The 20736-nt window shown below is 48.8% G+C and overlaps 1 protein-coding gene across 4 annotated transcripts in view; it reads left to right on the top strand.

The window, feature by feature from the left end:
• Nucleotides 1-20736, top strand: part of DLG5 (discs large MAGUK scaffold protein 5) — a 98816-nt gene that overhangs the window by 63439 nt on the left and 14641 nt on the right. For 3 of the 4 annotated variants that reach the window (XM_044420276.1, XM_044420278.1, XM_044420279.1), the window contains 11 exons: nucleotides 682-774; nucleotides 2573-3583; nucleotides 7264-7402; nucleotides 7986-8130; nucleotides 8765-8886; nucleotides 9551-9643; nucleotides 10445-10613; nucleotides 16574-16736; nucleotides 17365-17498; nucleotides 18969-19133; nucleotides 20088-20271. In XM_044420276.1, the coding sequence (XP_044276211.1) occupies nucleotides 682-774; nucleotides 2573-3583; nucleotides 7264-7402; nucleotides 7986-8130; nucleotides 8765-8886; nucleotides 9551-9643; nucleotides 10445-10613; nucleotides 16574-16736; nucleotides 17365-17498; nucleotides 18969-19133; nucleotides 20088-20271 (2418 nt within the window). The remainder of the gene's footprint in view (nucleotides 1-681; nucleotides 775-2572; nucleotides 3584-7263; nucleotides 7403-7985; nucleotides 8131-8764; nucleotides 8887-9550; nucleotides 9644-10444; nucleotides 10614-16573; nucleotides 16737-17364; nucleotides 17499-18968; nucleotides 19134-20087; nucleotides 20272-20736) is intronic. The other variant, XM_044420277.1, reaches the window with a different exon arrangement.

Raw genomic sequence — 20736 nt, 5'->3', positions numbered from 1 at the left:
TGGAACTTGCCATGGAACCCCATCTGTCAAGATTGCTCACTGTGTGTCTCTTTTCTCATAAAGGAATTTGATGCAGAAGCAGTGATGGGCCCCTCCTAAGCCATGGTTTACAGTTTAGGAGACACCTCAAATGAAGAGTAAATAAAATATTCTTGTAGCCATAGTTTATAGATATGATTCAAACTATGAGAGCCAGTGTGGTGTAGTGGTGAAGAGCGTGGGACTGGGACTCAGATGATATGGGTTCGAGTCCCCGCTCAGCCATGGAGCGAACTGGGTGACCTTGGGCCAGTCACAGGCTCTCAGCCCAACCTGCCTCACAGGGTTGTTGTTGTGGGGATAAGATGGAGGAGGAGAATGATGTAAGCTGCCTTGAGCCCTTTGTAGGAAAAAGGCAGGATATAAATCGGAAAATAAATAAATCAGAAAATAAAATAAACTATGGTTTTTCACATTTCCATGGGTTAAGTGTAGATGCATGCTTAGGCAGCAAAGGAACAGATGGGGGAACCTCTTTGTGGGTAGGAGACACATATTTGCAGGCAGTTGCTGAGATTGAAAGTAATGCTGCCATGAGAGGGTGAATTCTTGTAGCAGCCTGGTATTTATCTCTGTTGAATGCCAGCTGGCCGAAGCATTTAGTGGCTTTTGCGTTGCTAACATCTCCTCCTCTTGCTGCAGATCAATGGCATTGCACTAGATAATAAATCACTGACCGAATGTGAAGCTTTGCTGCGGAACTGTAGGGAGTCTCTCGCGCTTTCATTGATGAAGGTGAGTTTCGAAAGCATGGCGGGGAAAGAGCAGCCCTTCGTTTTGTGTCATGCATGGAACTTTTACATGATCCAATGATATTGCAGAGAGACCGTCTGTCGACCAAAGGATGGACTCCATCCAAATAGTGTTAACACCTTCCCCTGGCCAGCGGAACTGCTCATTAGCAGCATCTCCACCTTGTCTGTATTGAGCTTCAGGGTTTTAGCTTCATCCCGTCCCTGGCTGCACCAGGCATCAGTTTAGTACATCCACCTGCTTAAGGGTCTTGTCCAAGAAAGGGTTACCAGCCTAAAATTCTTGAGATCTTCCCATCCTGGACAGGGTTTCGTCATGAGTGTCTGTTTCAGGTGGCACAGGGCCAGTTCCTCTTGATTACCTCAGCAGCCCAGCCAGCCATTTTGAGTGTTTATAAGCCAAGAGGGGCAAGGATCCAGTCTGGACCTAGCTGCCCAAACCTGTCCAAGCACCTTGTCACCATCCTGAAGCTGTACCAACTAGAACTCCTCCAATAATACTTCATCAGGCTGTACTCTGAATACCTTGCCTTCTTAAACCACTATAACGTTGGGCTCTTAAGTCCTGGTGGATGCAAGATTTTTTTTGCATTGGCCCTTAAATGGTTCTAAGGAGTCTGGCCCCCAGCAAGCTATAGGTCCCAGAGGGTCCCAAAGAGCTCTGCTAGGCAGCAAGGACAGATCTGAATGGCAGCAGCGAGTTATCACTTCTTTGCCACTTGTGCTGCCCCTTGCGTACGTGATTACACGCACTTGCTAGGGCTCACCCGCATCCTCTGGTGTTTGTCTCCATCTGTGCTCAGGACATGAGCTCCACCACAGAAGGGGCACCAAGGAACCATTGCATTGTCGTCTCAGTATTTCAGAGATGGACCACAGGTTCAGTAGGGCCCGCTGGGAGCCACCCAGATCTGTCACTCATCGGGGCAGGCTGTTTTAACAGACTCCCATGCTTGCAAAGGGCTGACGTTGCCCTTCGTCTAAATCTCTGCAGGCAGTGATCTGACCAAGACAAATGGGCTGATTCAGAGTCCCTGCCTTTGCGTCATGATCCCCGTGCCCAGCTGAAGACAAATCGAGAGTGTGCCCTGCTCTCTGTGTTGGGCCAGTGAAATGCTGGAAAAATGCATGTCATGGAGTCCATGAAATCCTGAGCTGCCCCAGAGTAGGTGCCTTCAACATGGATCTTACCACCCTGAGGGCCAGCAGCCTGGGAAGCCTCAACATCAAAGCCAAGACAGCCTCTGTCAGCTCAGGCAGGGAGGCGGGGTGGGTGGTGCACCAGCAGGATCCCTAGCCCGTCCCACCGGCCCAGCACAAGATGCAAAAATGCCAGGCCATGATGGGTTAAGAGCATCGATCTGCTTCTTGTGGAACTCGCTCTCCAGAGAGGTTCACCAGGCACCGTCACTTTATTCTTTTTGGTGCCAGGCCAAAACCCTTTTTTTCTCCCAGTGTTTTAAGACCTAACTGTTTTAATTGGGTTTTATTATTTGTTAAATTTCAGGATGCCGTGTTTTTTTAAAAGAATTAAATTTTGTGTTGTTAAACCGTCCCGAGACTTCAGTAATGGGACGGTCTACAAAAGTTTTAAGTGAATACATGCATAAATACCTGGGCACATGTTTTTCTGATTTGTGTAGGATTGCGCTGTGGGCATCATTTAGAATGAAGGCAGGTGGAGTGTGTGTGGGGGATTGTGTGTACGCATGCACATATATAAACGCCAACGCTGCTCCAGTAGAACTCGGCTGAAGGCATGTCGTTGTCTCTCCCCCTAGTTCTTTCCTCAGAGCTCCAGCTCTTCCTGGAGTGGGCAAAACATATTTGAAAACCTCAAGGATTCGGAGAAGATGTCGAACTGTAGGGTCCATGCCTCTGAGGTGCAGGTCCAGAATAAAAGAAACTTAAAACACAACAGCTCCACCCAAACGGACATCTTCAGTCCAGACATCATGGATGTCAAGAAGGAGCAAGGAGACCAAGAAAGTGCCTTGTACTGTGACCTCAAGCCGTTCTCTGAAAGCCTCTTGCATGCCGATGCTCACCAGGCCGGGGTCCACGGGTGCCACAGCAACTCGGAGCACAGCCTTGGCTCCTTCAGTCCGGATGTGTATGAAGACCCAAGCTATGGGATGATGAACCTGGACAGCAGGAGGCTGCCCTTTGAGCCCGCCGTGGCCGACTGCATGGTGGTGGAGAGCACCTTGGACAAAGGCCCGGGAGGGAAGCACAGTGGTGGCACCTGGCCGAAAGTGGTGGTCAATATTGCCACCACGGAGACAGAAAAGTTCTCCGTGTACAAAAAGCCCAAGCAGAGAAAGTCCATCTTTGATCCGGACACTTTCAGAAGACCTCTGACTCCTCCCAAAATGGACTATCTGTCTCCCAACCAGGGCTTGGGGCATTCACCCCAGCCCTCCAAAACTGAAGCCATTTCCACCCCTCCCACCCCTCCCAAGAGAAGCGACTCTATTAAGTTTAAGCACAAGCCACAGCCCAGTTCCACCTCCGAATCGACAGTCACAACCGGCTCTCTGCCTACCAGTCCGGCTGCGGTCCAGCCCTCGGCATCCATCGAACTCCAACCAGACTGTGGTCTTCACAAGGGGCGCCATTATTACAGGGAAGATGGGGTGGACTCAGCACATTTGCCTTCAAGAAAGTCCGGTGAAGATGGCGTGGGCTTTCAAAGAGTGGAAGAGCCGGAGATTAAAAGACCAAGGCCCAAATCTGCTCCTGCCTTGAGACATAAACTAACCCCTGTGCCCATTGCTAATCCATCTCATCAGGTAGATATGAGAACCTGAAGGAGGGAACCTGGCCGCCACTCCCTAACGTGATTTAAATGTTTAGCATCCTTTTTCTGCACCCTTTCCTACACCAAAGGGAATCGCACCACAGAAGGGTTAATTGGTTGCGAAAGGCGTGTCATAACATCCAAGAAACTGATGGGTAAAATAAAGTGGGGTGGTTCCATCACCTGGTCATTACCTTCACGGGAAAATAATAGATCTTCCCTTCACAAAAAGATCAAGACAACTCTGGAATTAGTGCATGAGTTCAAGATGCTTTAAGGTTTGCCATGTGGCCAGGTGTTCCTGAAAGGAAGGTGGGGCAGTTTCAGGGGTATTTCTGATAAGATGCTTTGATTGAAATCCAGGTGACCTTACAACAAGTGAACCCACTGAACTGGCAAGAAACCTCGTTCTCCTTGGGGAGACTTCTGGTGTATAGAATTAGGCTGTAAATCAAGAGAGGGTACACACAGGCTTTGCTTCCACCCCTCCTTGCCCCAAAATCACAGTAAATGCATAAATAAATAGTTGGGGGAAGTTATGTCCCAAGCAGTTACGGAGCACCAAAAGTGTCAACATTAGCATGTTTGCAAGTATTTTTACCCTTTTTGCATTCCACAGCTGCTGTGGATAAAATTTCTTCTCCCATATATATGCGGGAGAAGAAATTCATTTATTCACTCAATTACACAGGTAAGGGGGGGCTGTTGTGGGGGGCAAGGCCTTCTGAGTTTGCCCACAGCTGCTGTAAGTTACGAATAATTTTAAATTGTCTATTCAAATTATATTTCCCTTTTGGTAATTCATTTATTTTCTGGGCAAATGTATATACTTCTTGATTTCTGTAACAATTATTAGTTTGATTATTGGTTTCTAACTCAATAGCACCTTTATATACTACCTAAGAACCGCAATAGATTCTGCGTTACTGAATTATCCCTGCTTAGAGAGACATCAGAGTGGGAAGGAGAGAACTGTTGTGAATCTAGTGGATTTCTGTCCACATGCAGGGACACTAAGCGAGATCACTTCTCTGTTGGGAACAGGCCTCCATCCTTTGCTTGCTTATTCAGAAGTAGTTTCCTGGTGCAGACTTCCTTGTCTGCTCAGGATCAAACTGAAAGTGCCCAGAATTTTGTCTGGCAAGTCTGGTGACAGAACAGTAAGAGCCTAAGAAAGGCCCTGCTGGATCAGAATGAAGGTCCATGCAGTCCAACACTTCATATATACGGTGGCAAACCAGCCATCTGAAGGATCCCTCCAGCAGGATGGATGCAGGGCCTCCTCCTGCCCAAGCTCCTCAGCCACTGGTCTATGGAGGCAGGCCAGCTTCGGTGGACGAGGTGGCACATAACCAGCAGGGCTAGTAGCCACTGGTCGCCTCCTCCTGCTCCTCCATGAATCTGCCGAATCCCCTTTTCAACTTATCCAAATTGGTGGCCATCACCTCTTGCCATGGCAGCAAATCCCATAATCTAACCCTACTAGGGTTGTATGAAGGAATGCTGCTTTTTGGCTGTCCTAAACCTCCCACCAGTCAGCTTCGTGGGATGACCCTGGATTTGAGTCTTACGGGAGAAGAAGAAAAATGTCAGATTTTCTCTAAGATCATGGCAGTTCTGTCCTCTATTCCATCCCTCATGATGCTGAGCATGGAGTTTGCCCTTCTCACAACAGCTCTGCACTGGGCTGACATTTTCATCATGCCGTCCACCACCGCCGCCAGATCCCTTTCTTGCCCAGTCACTGCTAGTCCAGATCCTATCAGCCTATACTTAAAAGCTGGGGGCTTTTTTTGCCCCAAGTAGCATTATTTTAGACTTTCTTACCTTGAATGTAGGTCAACAAAAGAAAAAGTGCTATTCTGTGCTGCCTTTTTGGGAGTCATAATGACCATAATACAATCAGCGAATAAGTGAAGGTAGTTAAAGGACATAAAGTAATGGAACTACAAGGTTACCTTGGTGGGCTTAGACCTTGGTGAGATGCAGAACGAAGACTCGTGAGTCCTAGCGGCTGTGTCCAGTAGGAGGCTCAAGAAAATAAATACAAACAACGCCTGATTTAGTGTGTCTTCTTTATCACGTTTGATTTCAAAGCTCCTTGTTTCCCACCACACCCACCCAATGGTTCTGTCTTTTACACAGAAAAGTAACCTTTAGCTCAATGTGTTTGTTCACTTGCTAGGCCCAAATGGAACAAGGCCCTGGGTTTACCACCCATGTTTTTGTGCAAGGGCAGTTAGCAGCTTCAGGAATAATTGAGATGGGACCTACACAACTGTCTTTAAAAAGTCTCCCTTTGCACTGTGTCCCCAATCTAAAGACACACAACTCACGCTCAGAGGAGGTCCTGTGATATATTTCCCAATGCCTCATCTAGTTTGGCTCTGAGTTTGGGGTTTAACGTTCCTATTAAACTGATATTTCATTTCAAACCAGTGTATCCTAAAAGTAGACACTTTCTATAACTAAATGTTTTAATATTTGAAAAATTTTCCAGCCTTGTTTTAGTGCATGGAGGACAGTAGTAGAACTTGGAGGGAAAAGTCCTGTTGAACTAAAGCCGGGCTTGCAGACTGTTAACTAATCCCTTCAGGCGGATGCCAGCACATGCATTGTTTCATTTATATACCACTTATCAAGCTTCCAGGGCCTCCAGAAGACATTAGAGGAGGAGGAGGAGTAATAGCTACTCCTGCTGCCCGGATGAGCTTCAGTTGTTGGCAGTATAGAAATAAAAATAATAACAATACTTAGACATATTCTCATTTAGCTGATAGATCCAAAACAGGTTGAATGGTGTTTGATTCATTTTTAATTATGATGCATGTATTTCCATTCATAGGCTTTGCAGAGCAGTAACAAAAGGGCAGCCCTCTGTGTAGTAGAGGTTTTGAACCCTGGAGGGGCAACTGTGAAGGCAGGGAAGGAAGGACAGAAGCTTTTCATAGGGCAGAGTAGTCATTCAACTCAAGTGACATGTGTTTAGACTGCAGCCCTGTACCCGGTGAGAGGGGAGCATGTCCCACTGAACTCAGTGGTGCTTGCTTTTGAATAGACCTGTCAAGGATTGCATTGCTGCGCTTTCGTTTCTGGAGGTGGGATTCACAGAAGATGTGGAGGAATTTGTGAGACGAGAGGAAGGTGGGCTAGTGGAGGTTTTTCAGGAGGGAGTCCTGAGAGCAACAGAGGAGAAAAGTCAGAGTTGGTGCCAGTTCTCTGTATCTTTTGCACTGATTTCTTGGTTGCCAGCCTTTCCAGTAATGGTTTCAGTTTGTCTTCTCTGGCTCTCAGCAAGGAGTGCTGAGCGATCCTGATAAAATGTAGATAGACAACATACAGAAGATGTGTAAAAAGAGCCAAACAGTTCTCTCTGTGATCCATATTCCACCAATGCTGGATTTGAGTGGGGGGAGGACCAAAGAGACGCCTTGGAAGAGTCACGTGAAGATTGCTAGGCTGAAAATGAGACTGTAACTGGGTGTGCAAGGATCAGTGGAAGGGGAAGATGCATAATCTAGATTGCAAGCTGAAATGGTCCCTTGGCAACCTGACTCCAGGGCAGTTGTCATCTAGCTCCTTGATGGCCGTTAGCACTGAGCAGAGGCCGTGCAACAAGGGACAAAGCTAAACCAGAAAAGAAAAGAGAGATGATCTGGACTTTCCCCGCAGGTACAAAAGTACACTCCCGCAAGCGAAGAGCTGCTTTCCCCCGAGCTGCAGGAGTGGCCCACCTACTCACCAAAATGGTCCAGTAGGCACAGCGATGGGCTCGTGCCGGCCTCTCTCTACTCTGGAAGCTTGTCGGCAGGTGAGTGGCAATGTCTGTGCGACTGTAATGATTCTGTTCTACAGGTGGGCTGATGCAGTGGGCAAGCATGGTGTGGTGGCTTGAAATCCAGCTTTTTTTGAAACCCAGAGGCTTAGCGTGTCAGCCATTATGCGGTGATGGACAGTTTTGGATCTATGTAGGGGAGATTCACTGGAGTGAATGGCGTTTCAGTTAGTCATCGCCAAGCTTGTCTCGAGTCAGCGAGTCTACGTCACGCAGGATTTGTACTGGGCGGTATCCCATGGGCTATAGAATACTGTTGAACTAAACTTCAGAAGCAAAAGCTACTCTTGGTATATGTTTTTCTCCACATTGTGGGTACAGTTGCTATGGGACATCAATATGGTGACGGCCCCTCAGAAAGTCCTGTCCTTGGCAACCCTGATCTGCTCTTGCCAAGTTGAGAAAGTGGCAACTCCTTTGTGGAGTTGACCCACCTCATAGTTGCTCTTCCCCTTCTGCCCTCAACTCTTCCTAACATGACGGTCTTCTCTGGGGAGTCGTGCCTTCACAGGATGATCCCAGCGTAGCACAGCCTCAGTTTTGTCATTTTTGCTTCTAGGCACAGTACCCAGAAACATTGCGCCATGTCCCGCAGTAACAGCTGTTATGAGAAATCCAGTTTACACAGCTTGGAGCCATAGAGTAAACTCTACCAACTGCCCATCTGTTGCTAGCCAGTACTGCCATCAGCACCTGCATCCCAGGTAGGTACCTGAGAAGAGCCGTGATGGATCAGGTGAAATGGCCACCTGATCCAGCATTCTCCTTCCAAGTGTGAGTCGGCAAAGAGGGGTTGGGAGGCCCACAAGCACAGTGTGGAAGCAATAGTTGTGTCCCTGTCCTTCCCTTGCTGCAGGAAGCAGTGTTCTAAGGATCAGTGGGGTGAACCTCTTCATTCCACAGCTGTGCGCTGTCTTTTTCGATCACATTCCTTGAGCCTGTTGTTAGGTGTGTAGCAGAGAATCTGTGTCGGCACTGATCTTCAGGCCCAGGGTCTTGATCCAGCCATCCTGTGTCCCAATCCAACCCTCTGAACTTCTGAACTCCCCTTCCCCTGGTCCCATCCCTTCTCCATTATCTGATGCCTTTCTGGGTTTTGTGCTCTTCTCCCACTCCCATTCTGAAACGTAGAAACGCCTCGCCAGCAATCAGAATGCTAGGCTGTAATATGTGGCTCTCTTCCGCACTTTGGCCCCACCCCATTTGCCTTCAGCCCCGCCCACCATGTGGAGGTGGCCCCCGAGGTCTTCCCACAATGGAATGCAGCTCTCGGGCTGAAGGAGGCTCAGCACCTCTGCTCTGAACTGCTCACAGCCAGCATTTCTGTCTCCACCATAGTGCCCAGCACCAAGGCCGGCTGAGTCTGGACCTGAGTCACAAGCACTCTGGGGACTGTTCTGAAAACTCACGCACAAGGTCATCCCACGGTTCAAATTCACTGCCTTCGAGCGCAAGACTTGGTAAGCGGCATTTCCAGCCGGACACTGCAGGCCATTTCTTTGGCCGGGAAGTGTCCTGCTTCTCTGTGGCCGATGGTTGCCAGTCAGGAGTCCAGACTCTGGCTCACTCCCAGCTTTGGCTGCTGGTGGACAGACTTCCAAAGCAAAGAAGGTTTGGCCCTGTCCAAAGGTGCAGTTTTGCTGTAGCTAAACAGAGAACTGCCCCAGTAATAGAGGAAAAGCTATCCCAGCTTGGAAGAGAAAGTCGTGTAGACCCTACTTAGATTGTTGTGGTCCCTCTCCCAATTCCAGGCTCAAAACTCAGCCTAAGAGACAAACAACCGAAGACAAAAGCAGCGTGGAGCTCAGCTGGAGTGGGTCTAGCGGGAGGAAGTGGCACTCCTTTCCCATTCACCACCTCGGTTCTAAGACTGGACCCCCATCCCGCTTCACATCATTGGATCCACACCATACTTCAACATGGAGCCGCCACCATCCAGTCTCTTGGCCCACTCCAAGTTGCAATATTTGTTGTAGGCTTTGCTAAGCAATACGAAAAGGGGCTGGAGAGAACTGTGCTTTCCTTTTGTTATAAAAGCTTTTGGCAGTTTTGTAAGATTCAGGACCTAAATAATTTTTCTTCCTTTTCTTATTGAATCTTATCCCCCCCTTCTCTGCTTTAAAGTAGGTTCGTCCAGCAACTTGCAATACAGAACAGAACGGATAAAAATACCTTTGACACCAAGATATCCAAGGTCCATCATTGGCTCCGACAGGGGTAAAAATATATATCTTCCAGACTGGGAATGATTCCATATGTTTAGAGTTGGATTCTGTGTTTCTAGTTTCTCTTTTGCATTGGGTGAAAACAGTAGACTTGTAGAAAAAATAGTATCCTTCCACCACCTGCTAATCTCTTATGCTCCAAAAGATGCTTTTTCATAGTTGGAGTTGATGCAGAGTCAGCAATTCTGCATCCATCTTAATGGAATATATTCAACTGGAGTATATTCTTATTCTGCATCATAGAACAACCTGCAATCCATGTGTTTCCACCACTCTGCACACTGTCTGGCTTTTCAAACAACTCTACGATTTAGCAATATGAAGCAGCAAGCCTAGGAGTCAACATCTTACTATATTTTCTGTCTTTTCCCACTTGCTCTGTTTAGTGACAAGGGGTGTATGAAAGCCCCTGGGAAATTCACTAGTTTGGTTAAACGCAAACATAAATTTTAGCTTGCTTTGGCATTTCTCATATGGCAAATCGGTACTGCCTTTCCCCACGGCAGACACTTTGATGTCTTGATGGGGTGCAAATGAAAAACCATGGAGGAAGGCGTGGCTGGACAGGTGTGTTCTGCACTACAACATTTTGTTGTGGCTTCCACTTGTAATGGGCATGGTTAACATCCACTGCAATTTAGAAGAGCCCTTACGTTGTGCTTCTTTGGAGTCCAGTATAAAAGCCCTCGAGACAAATCTCTAGGAATGCATGAGCTGCCCTGCTCATTGCTTGATGTGCTTGCAGCTGGCCCATGAGCATATGCCAGGGACACCCCTGTGTTATCCGTTGCAGGTTCCTTGTCACATTCCGAATGTAGCAGCCCAAGCCTGATCACTCCTCCACAGTCGCCGCTCAACCTGGAGACCTCATCCTTCGCCAGCAGCCAGTCTCAAAATTCCCTTTCCACACTGCCCAGAATCTCAGTGAGTCCAGTCTCGATAGGACAACGTCGAAAAGACAAGTAAGCTGCAGTCATTATGCTGTGACCATGTGTGTGGTTGTGGTTGGCGGGGGGAATTTAGGGGTGAAAGACAAATCAGCTGGTTAAATATTAGGTCAAGTTTTAAATCGATGTTTTGGAACATTAGTATTAAGGGAAATTAAAATTAGGCTAATGGCAGAAATTGCCAGCATCTTGAATGCTAACCCACCAGCCGTAGCTCAGTGGTGGTGCTCATCCCTAGTCCTTGGCTTCTTCAGGTAGAACAGGAGAAATACCTGCCTGAAGCCTTGCAAAGCTACCACTGCCAGGTAGTGCTGACAATCCTGAGGTAGGTGGACCAGTGATCTGCCTCTGTAGAGGACTGTTCTCCAACCTTTTCAGACAAGAACAAACCTTCAACTCAACCTGCTACAAAGGACCCCCTGTTGATGTCCAGCTTTCTGCTCCTCTCTCGTGCATCTTTCAACCACCTCTAGTCCTGCTAATTCCCCTTCCCCTTCCCCTTAAAGAAAAGGAGGTAGGAAAAGCCTAAAATGGCAGTTATACCCTGTGCAACCCATGACCCCCTGTGTGGGTTCCAACCCACTTGCTGAAGGTCACTGTTCTAGAAGACTGCAGGGAAGGATCCCATGAAATGTTGGCAGTTGGAACACATGAAGAGCATATGGAATAATGTGAGAGGGGGAGGGGGCAGCCAGCTCTCTGCAGAGTGCTGTGCAGAAGAACATTCCAGCTTCTAAATGAAGCTCATAGATGTTTTTGTGTCCCTAACTCTTGCAAAGCTGTACAGCAGGGGAGGAGAGGGAGCCTTCCAGATGCACTAGAGAAGGAGAATGTGGCCATCCCTGCCCTTGGTTGCAAGCAAAGGACACGAGATTAAGGACAAGAGGGTGCCAACTGACCAGTGCAACACAATGGCACCTCTTTCCAGCTTTAGGTTTCTCTACTGCAGAAGTGGGCAGGCCTGGCAACTTGAACCTGTTTTATCCTACAGACTTGAGGATAAGTAGAAGGATAGGTTAGGTTGTGCTAAATGTCGTTAGCCTATGTTTGCATGCCTGTGAATGGTTTTGTGGAGACTGGGTGTGCTTCTCTCAAAATACAATGCTCCAAGCTAGAAAACTGAGACTCTGAAGGTGAGCTAAATGAAGAAGTAGATGGGTTGGTAGGTGCCCATGAAATGCCAAGGTGAATGAGCGAGATTAGCCAAGGGGCTGCTGAGAACCAGAGCATCTCTGTTTTGCAGGGAGACAGTGTAGAACAAGGAGGGTCAGAGAGGGAAGGCTGTGAGTGCATCAACCCAGTGGGTCATCATCAAGCCAAAATAATGGACCAACTGCCCCGCATTCCTGCTGTCAGGCCCACCAGCAGCATGAACTTCCCTGAGGGTGAAGCCAGCCCCTTTTGGAAGAAAAGGGAGGAGACAATCAACTCCTGACCTAACTCCTGGCAAGAGCTAACTTTTCCCATCAAAGGGATCACCACAAGATGCTACTTACTAACAACTTTATTATGACTCAAAACCAGTCTGGTGTAATCAAGGACTATTTTTAGAAGCCTGCCACCTTGATTTGTTGGAAAGGGAAAAGGGAAGAGACATGCTGATGAGGGAATTGGCCAGTGGTCTTTCTGCCCACCCTTGCTATCCCAAAAGCTGCCTGTGATTGTTCACAGGTTATCATTCACTATCCAGCTTTATATTCAAAGGAAATCCAAAGAGAGATGCTGATGAAATTCACTCACCAAGTTAGTTTCAAAGTTCTAGAATTTTATTGTGTTATATATATTTAATTATTTGGGCCTCTAATGTTATTTGGACATCAGTGACACACTTTGCCTATGGCTTGGAATGGGTGGCAATATAACATGGACAAATTAAATTAGAACTGGTGAGTCCACATTCCCAAAGGTGTACTCCAGCTGTATTGCTGGAGAAGTTGGCAGTTTGCTAGTCAATTGCTTTTTTAGAACGGAAGTTTGGAACATCAATAACAGACTGAAATGCTGACGGCTAGAAGGGCAAAAGATAACAGAAGTAAAACGAAAGCTGAGTTGGATAGCTCTGTAGTACAGCAATGGGGATAAACTTTGAGATGTACAAAGTTCTTTCCCTGGGAACCTAATCCACCCGGAGCTTTCAAGAGCTGCCTAGTGTGGAGGTCTTTGGATGGGACCTGCCACGCAACTTGTACTGGCAGTTGCACCTGAAGGATTTAGCTGTGCTGCGTGGCCAGTTGAAGGCACCTTGCTGGCACCTTGACGCTCCTTGCCAGGAAAGCGACAGCCCGTGTTTGCAAGCAGTCATTACATACCTGATTTCCACAGCCTTCCCACCGCACTGTTAGGAATGGGAGCAGGTGCAGGAATGGTGTAGACCAGCTTTTCCTAGTCTTGTGCCCCCCAGTCAATGGCCCTGTCAGATGGGAATTCCAGGAGCTGCAGTCCGAATGCCTCTGAAGGCTGGGAAAGGCTGGACCAGCTCGCACAGGAGGCTAATGCACATGCCTCCAGCCAAGCCAAGCTTCCATCCAGAATGGCTCTTGGGCATTCCCAGGAATAGCAGCTGCAGCACTAGCTAGGAAGTAAGGTGTGCACAGTCCCCTCCTCTTCCTCCTCTGCAAAAGAATCTCAGTCCCGTAAGCAAGCCAGGCCTGCTTCCATGAGGAGGGCAGGTCACGCGTGTGGCTGCTGGTTGCCCTTGCTTTGACAAAGCCGAAGATGCCGCCCAGGCAGTTCCACTGCAAGCCCTGCAGGGTTCCTGGGGCGTTTTCCTCCTGCATCATTGACCCCTCTGCGGGCGCTAGGCAGAAGGGTGGGCGCCCTGCTTGGCGGAGATCAGAAGCTGGGTGCTCCTGGCCCCACACATGCTGGGGCCCCTCACTCCCATCAGCCCTGGACACTCTTGTGGGGTGGCTGATCCTGATGGAGGGTAGCCAGCAGAGCGGAGGGGAGAAGGGCTGTGCTGGCTCCCAAAGGAGAGCTAGGAATGCTGGGACCTTAAATGGTTACAGATAGATGGATGCTGCCAGGGTGTTTTTAATCCCTGCAAGGGCTAAGGCTTGATGGCTGGAGGACTAAGGGGACGTCTGGCCTGCACACTGCTGTATGTTCTTTCAGGCTTTCTCTGCCTCTGCTGTGTTTCCCAAAGCCCTAGCTCAATAGCCTGCTTTCCAGCTTCTTCTGAAGTCACATTTCCTTTTTCTCCCCCATTAGAGAAATTCAGAAAGAAACTGGACAGTCATCTGGGAGGGAGGGTGTAAACTGGTGTTGGACCTGATGGCTTTCTTGGCCCCTTCCAACTCTACTGTTCTATGATTCTATGACTCCTCTTATGCCTCCCCTAACTAAAGTGGGTCTCCTCTCAAATATATTTTGCACATCTGCAGAGACACTCCTACACTTTTCCAAAATGCTATCTTCAGACAAGCCGCTTTGCTAAAATGCACCCTCTTAGCATAGCTATTGCAGGACAGGGAGCCATCTAGGCTTTCCATTTGACAACCACAGATCTTTTACCTGACACTGCCAGTCCTTTTCCCTGTGTTTTGCTTCCTTGGTATAAGCCTTAACAGAAAGTTGTGACTAGATCATGTCTTGAGAAGTTCCTGCCACAGACTTGCAATCTGGATTTGAGCACATCACTTTCCTTCTGCCACAGATGCTTGAATAATAGGATCTGATGGTGACTTGGGGGGGGGGGTAGTTGCCATGGGAGGGGGCACAGCTCATGGAGCACCACCACTTGTGAGCTGAGGTTCCTCCTTCGAACCATCACCATCAAAGACCACTTTCCTTGCAACTTTCTGTATTGCTCCTTAGTGCCCCCAGAATGGATCTCTGAGCATGCACAGGGTGGTTTGTTGAGGCCAATCCGGTGTGTGCCTCCAGGAACCCTCCTTATGAACATGTCTGGGCACTGTCCCCTTGGGAGGGGCTCTCTGAAGGCGAGGAGGCCTCCTCGCTGTGCGTCACTCATTCTGCTGGGCCTCCTGTCTCTGCTGATGCCTCAAAAGGGGTCGATGGCAGTGCATGGGGCTGGTCTGCACCTGAGACCTCTTCATCCTCAGAGGCCGCTCCCACTGGCGGTGCATCTTGGCCATTCCCAGGAACTGCCTGGCTCAGCAAAGCACTGGCCTTGCAATGATCACCTCCACCTGCTGCATCTCAGAATCTTAACCTGACCTATCTTCCGCAATCTCACTGAAATAACATTTCACTTTCCCATTCCAAATCAGCATCTGGAATGCAGCCAGCAACCTGTGGAAACAAACACCCAAGACCAACTTCACTCTTACTCCCAGCATCCACTGCCCAGGCACCACGGTGGCCATCGACTGGCAGGCTTCACCTGAGAGGTGCTCACATGGACACCTTCATAACCTGTAATTGCTCAAAACCTCAAACATGCGCCAGCAAATGCAGCAAGTGGGGCCACCATTTATGCATCAGCCACATGGGGGCCACGGCTTCCACCGAGCCTGCCTCCTAGTGATCCTGCCACAGCCTCGCATGCTCTGCCAAAGGACGCAGTGATGGGCTGCTCTGTGTGGTCAGGGCCTCAGTGAAACCAACGGACCATCAAATCCAGAGTGGTGGCAGAGCTCAACCGAAGCTCTCCAGGTTTCCAGGCCAAGTTCTTTCTCAGCTGCCCTCTGGGATCTCTCACCTGGGGATGCCCAAAACAGAACTTTGCCTGGCAGGACCCACAGTTGCGTGACATGCCACTCACCCACCCCCTATGCTTAATTTGCCAGTCCTATGCTTGGTGCAAGCAGTGTTTCCTGCTCCCACGTCCTGGAATGAGCTTCTGGAAGCCACGCTTCCGCTGTGCTTGTGCTGCATCTTGGAGGGAGTAAAATAAAACAGAATAGAAGCCCAGTAGTTTGCTGCACAACCAAAGGCAAAACGGTAAACTCAGAGAGTGGAGGAAATTTGCGCCTTCATGTATTTCCTGACCAACAGTCAAAGCTGCTTGGTCCAGGGCACCATCCTATTACATGGAGAGAGTGCCGTGCGCAGGCTGTGCGTTGTCGGTCAACAACTAGGGTTGAGCTTCAAAGACAGACTGTCACATTTTAAGGGGCATGGTTTCCATTCTCGCTGTGGCTGTTGAGACTGTTGTTGTGCTCTCTCTTTCTAAGTGTTTTTCTTTTTCTCTTCTGCATCCCTCTGCACCTTTCAGATATTTGTTCCGTAATAGGTCTTTTCTGAGAATCCCTGTGGCTCCTAGGCCAAGGTTCTGTTCACTAAGGAGTTTGAGGTTGGCTTGATATTAAGGTTGTCCTTCCCAGCAGTATTTGCGCACCTTCCTTGTGCTATTTCTATGTTTGGATAATTCCTCCCCCGACGGAAAAATTGCATGGTGATTGCAATGCTGCCATGCAAGCCGCCATATTTAATGGCTTGAGTTTGTTTGTTTGTCGTACAGCTGCTTAATTTTTATTGACTAATGTTGTGCTTTCCTGCATACAAATATTACGTAGCAATGTTGTGCTTCCCCTTCTCCATCTCTGGAAATGTTTCCGTATATATATGTTACAACTATTGACCTTTAAGACTCCCAAAATTTTATAAGCAGATGTATGGCTTCCTGTGGGAATGTGCCCGAAATTGCATATTATATATGTTGATCTACCTATATATAATATGGATGAAGTTGTGTTTTGTTTCAAGCCCTTCTCACGATCACTGCATTTATACAGTACCGAGTTTAATTTGCCACCCCTTTTTTGCTCTCCTCCCCAAATGCACTTGAAATAGTCTTCCTCTTGTATCCTCTTGATTCCATACCTTGCATGATGACCTGAAAGGAATGCTGCTGTTCTCAGCATTTTAGCAACTGTTTTAAGGTGGTCCCTATTACTCTCTTAAGGGTGAGCAACTTGGGCATCGCTACTGCATGCCCTCTGTGCGATTCAGCCTCCGCGGTGCATGTCCGTGTTGCGAGTGTACAACTTTCTGCTCTTTTCCTCCCAAAGGCCATACATGGAAGAACCACGCCACGTCAAAGTGCAAAAGGGCTCTGAGCCACTTGGGATCTCCATTGTGTGCGGTGAAAACGGCGGGATATTTGTCTCCAAAGTGACCGGGGGAAGCATCGCTCACCAAGCTGGCCTGGAATACGGTGACCAGCTGTTGGAGGTAGCAACATGTGTGAATTGCAAGCATGCCTGGCATAGTCAGCTCCATTTATTTTCGCAAACGTGCCACAATACCGGGTGCTGCTATTTCTAGAGTATTCTAAAAGTGTCACCTGCAAAGGTGGGAAATGAGCCAGCCCCTGCAAAAAAGAAAAGAAAAAATCTGGTTGTGTGGAGAATTATGGAAAGGCAAACTAGAGTTTGTCCCTGGCCTGCTCAGCAGGAGCTACTATCAGTTGGTGGTCCTGGATTACTGAGCCTTGAAATGCCTTTCTTGTGTTACCTTCATATAAAAGCAGTCATGTACAAAATGCTGAATCTGCAAAATGCATCCTTTAAAAGCTCTTCAGAAAACACAGCTGTTTTACAGTAGGAGAGTAGGTTACCCACTTTTAAGTAGTCAAGTCAAATGGATCGATTTTATGATGGCACTGATCTTCTTTTCCCCAAAGAGGTAATAGAGAAACAGCAGGTATTGCTGTTATCTGCCCTACCAGAAACACGACACCACAGACCCAATAAATCAAGGGAAATCCAGTTCACTATGACATACAACGGGAAAATCTACAGTGATTTCATCAGTGAGAGTGGGATGCTGGATGTCCGTTTTCTTCTCCTCCATCCCCTAGTTTAACGGGATAAACCTGAGGAACGCTACCGAACAGCAAGCGCGGCTCATCATTGGGCAACAGTGTGACACCATCACCATTTTGGCACAGTACAACCCACACATGTTCCAGCTCGGCAATCACTCGCGATCGAGGTGAGAGACGTGACACGTCATTCATGCAGACCCCCAGTTTTCCCTCGACACAGTCCTGGCGTCACATCGCATCTCGTGCGACACTGATTCTGTACCAAACGTCACTGTGTGTGACATTCAACCAAACTCACAAACCAGACTCACAAATCTCGTTTCCAGATTGGTGGCACATGGTGTCTGTCCCCTCAACACTCCGCTTCCTCTCTCCCATCTCCAGGGTGCAGGTCAGGGAGTCTATCCGATAGACAGGTTTACGATTGGACAGTCCAGCTTCCTAAATCATGTCTTGGCATAATCTCAGAACTGAGCTACCAGGAAATAGATGAGGAGATGAAAAGCTGGCAGTGGGAAAGAACTTCAATGGGCCCTGATTGGGTGTGGGAACATGACAGATTTGGCTAGAAACGGTGGGGCCAGGGGCACATCCGCCTGCCAGCTCAAATGCTGCATTGGAGTCCACTGCCACTTGTAGTGAAATCCTGCGGAAAAGAGCACGCCCCCTTCCGCCAGCCCTGGGGAGGCAGCGTGCCTCCCATATTGCCTGGCCTGCGCGTAAATTAGAAAGGGTCCAGGGGAGGGCAGCAGAAATGATCCAGGGTTTGGAAACACTGCCCTGCGAGAGAGACTGAGAGAACTGGGCATGTTCAGCCTTGAGGAGAGAAGACTCGAGGGGGACATGATATCCCTCTGTAAGGACCTCAAAGGCAGTCACAAAGAGGAAGGGCAAGATCTCTTCTCACTAATAGCAGAGTGTAGGACACGGAATAATCAGCTCAAGTTGTGACAACCCCGATTCAGGCTGGGCATCAGGAGGAGCTTCCTCACTGCCAGAGCAATAGGACAGTGGAAGCAGCTGCCTGGAGAGGCTGTGGCTCTCCCACACTGGAGACATTCAGAAAGAAACTGGACCTTGAGTGGGATGGTGTAAATTGGTGTCCTGCAACAGCAGAAGGTTGGACCCGATGGCCTTCATGGCCCCTTCCAACTCTGCTATTCTGTGATTCTGTGAAAAAGGGGGGTTCTGCTGCCCCAGCGTCCCATCATTGCCCAGCCTCGACAGCCCTGCATGCTTTGGAATGGGAGGCCAGGGTGGTTGCTTTCTAGCAGCCTATTCTGTCATCAGCCAGCTTGGAAAAGCGGGGAAGTGAGGCAGCAGAGGTGCCGCTCACGCATTTTGGGAGCCATGTAGGGCATGCATGCGTTTCTTCTTGGGTTTTCCCCCTTAGACAAAATCTTGCTTGGGGTGGGAGGAAGTAGATGGGTCCTTTGCCTCTTAGACAGGGACCTACCACACCTGGGCCTGGGAATGGCCTGCACTGGGATGGGGAGGTTGGCTTAAAATCGATTTCTTGCCAAATCACCTCTGTAATCTGAGTAATCCGCTAAGTAGCTCAAGACCTGGAGTGTCCAGAGGATGCTTCCATGCGGTCATGTTCTAATGCTGCTGCTGCTGCCTCCTTTCTTTTTGAGCTCCCGGCTGGAACCTGTGAGCAGCCGCTCCACTCCGCAGGGCAGTGGAGCTGCCACCCCCGACAGCCATTCCATCATCGATACTGTGAGCGAGCAGGACGAAGGGACCATGACGCCTCCTTCCAAGCAGACCACCCCCACGACCAGTCCCCGCAACTCAATGAGGCAAGGGCAATTTCCCACTTTCTTCCGGCCACAATATACTGGTTTGGCTTTGAACTGGGACGTGTCGGGTGTCCTGTAATCTCATCCTCCAGTTCTACTCCAAATCATCTGCAAAGGAGTGGGGGGATGATGTCAGAAATACAGACGGCTTTATTCCAAGAAGAAGCCCTTTTCTTGAGAAGACAGCTCTTCCGCACCCCGAGACTGTCTCTTTACACCATTGGACCATTTTGGTTCTCTGGTTTTTCTTTCCCCTGACCACTTTTGGGAAACCTACTCTAGAGGGATGGGGAGTATGGGGTGGGCACCACTGGATTTGCAATCAGAACCTCCACTTCTGCAAGTAACATGGACCATGCCTTGCACTTTTCCACAGCCAAGCAATTCAGTGGGGCAGGGAGGGGGAGGGGGATTGAGAGGGCCCCAGTGAAACTTGGCATCCAGTAGGAAACAGTTGGCTTCTTCCTGGCAAATTTTGCCATAACAAACTTGAATTCTACTGTTGCAACATCTTTTGGGCTTCATCCCCTCCTGTGAGATCAAGAGCTAGTAAGGGGCGGCAACTCAGGCAGGGTGCAGAACCTTTTTCCACCTGGGGGCCACATTCCATTTCAGAGGAGCTCTTGGGGGCCACATTCCCAGGAGCAAAACAAACACAGTCGAAATCCCAGTATATTTTGGTTTAAGGCCAGTGGCTAAACCCGTAACTCGAGAGAGAATTCAGCTTCTGAAAACCAACAAAAGATCCATTGTTGGGAGAAAGCGGGTGAAGCCAGGAGAAGGGGTTGGAGCCTTCAAGAAACCCCAGAGGTCCAGATTGGGACTCCTGAGAGGGCAGATTTGGCCCCTGGTCCAGAGCCCTGTCTGGGTCTGAGGGACTGGAGGAGGAGAAGCTGGAGATGATCACCTGGTCAAACAAGTCATGGGTCTCTCTTGTCCCTTGCTATAATAAAGGAATTCTGTGGACACCAATAAGAGGACACCTGAGCCTAGAACAGTTCTCATTCAGAAGTCCCAAGTGGAACTTGGAATCCAGATCTGTGGTGGGAACCTGTATGGAATATTTGTGTCGGAGGTAGATGGTGAGAGCCCTGCCAACGGACCTGATGGCCTGGTGCCGGGCGACATGATCCTTGAGGTAAGTACAAAATGGTAGGGGGTGGTAGTGGCAGTGATGGAAATCCTTGCAGAATTCACAGATGCAAAACGCACCCGCAGCATTTGGCTGGAATGAAGGATTACGCTGAAGTGTTACAACAACGAGCCTAGCCTTCACTTCTGCTTTTAGTCAACCACAGTTTCCTGTATCATCCACACCAGGAAATGAGGCTAACCTAAACTATGGTTCTTGTAAAGCTGATTAGTTTCAGAACCCACGGTTTGAGGTTTGTTGTTCAGTTGCAAAGTTGAACCCGACTCTTTGTGACCCCATGGACAACATTCCTCCAGGATCTCCTGTCCTCCACCATCCCTTGAAGTCCACTCAAGCTCACACTCGCTGCCACAGTGACTCCATCCAACCACCTCATCCTCTTTCGTCCTCCTCTTCTTTTGCCGTCAATCATTCCCAACATCAGGGTCTTCTCCAGGGAGTCCTTTCTTC

The sequence above is a fragment of the Varanus komodoensis genome, unplaced genomic scaffold (genome assembly GCF_004798865.1).
Source record: "Varanus komodoensis strain SLA01 unplaced genomic scaffold, ASM479886v1 scaffold11, whole genome shotgun sequence".
Lineage (NCBI taxonomy): Eukaryota > Metazoa > Chordata > Lepidosauria > Squamata > Varanidae > Varanus > Varanus komodoensis.
The sequence above is the reverse complement of the archived record's forward strand: the minus strand, read 5'-3'. Positions and strand labels throughout refer to the sequence as shown.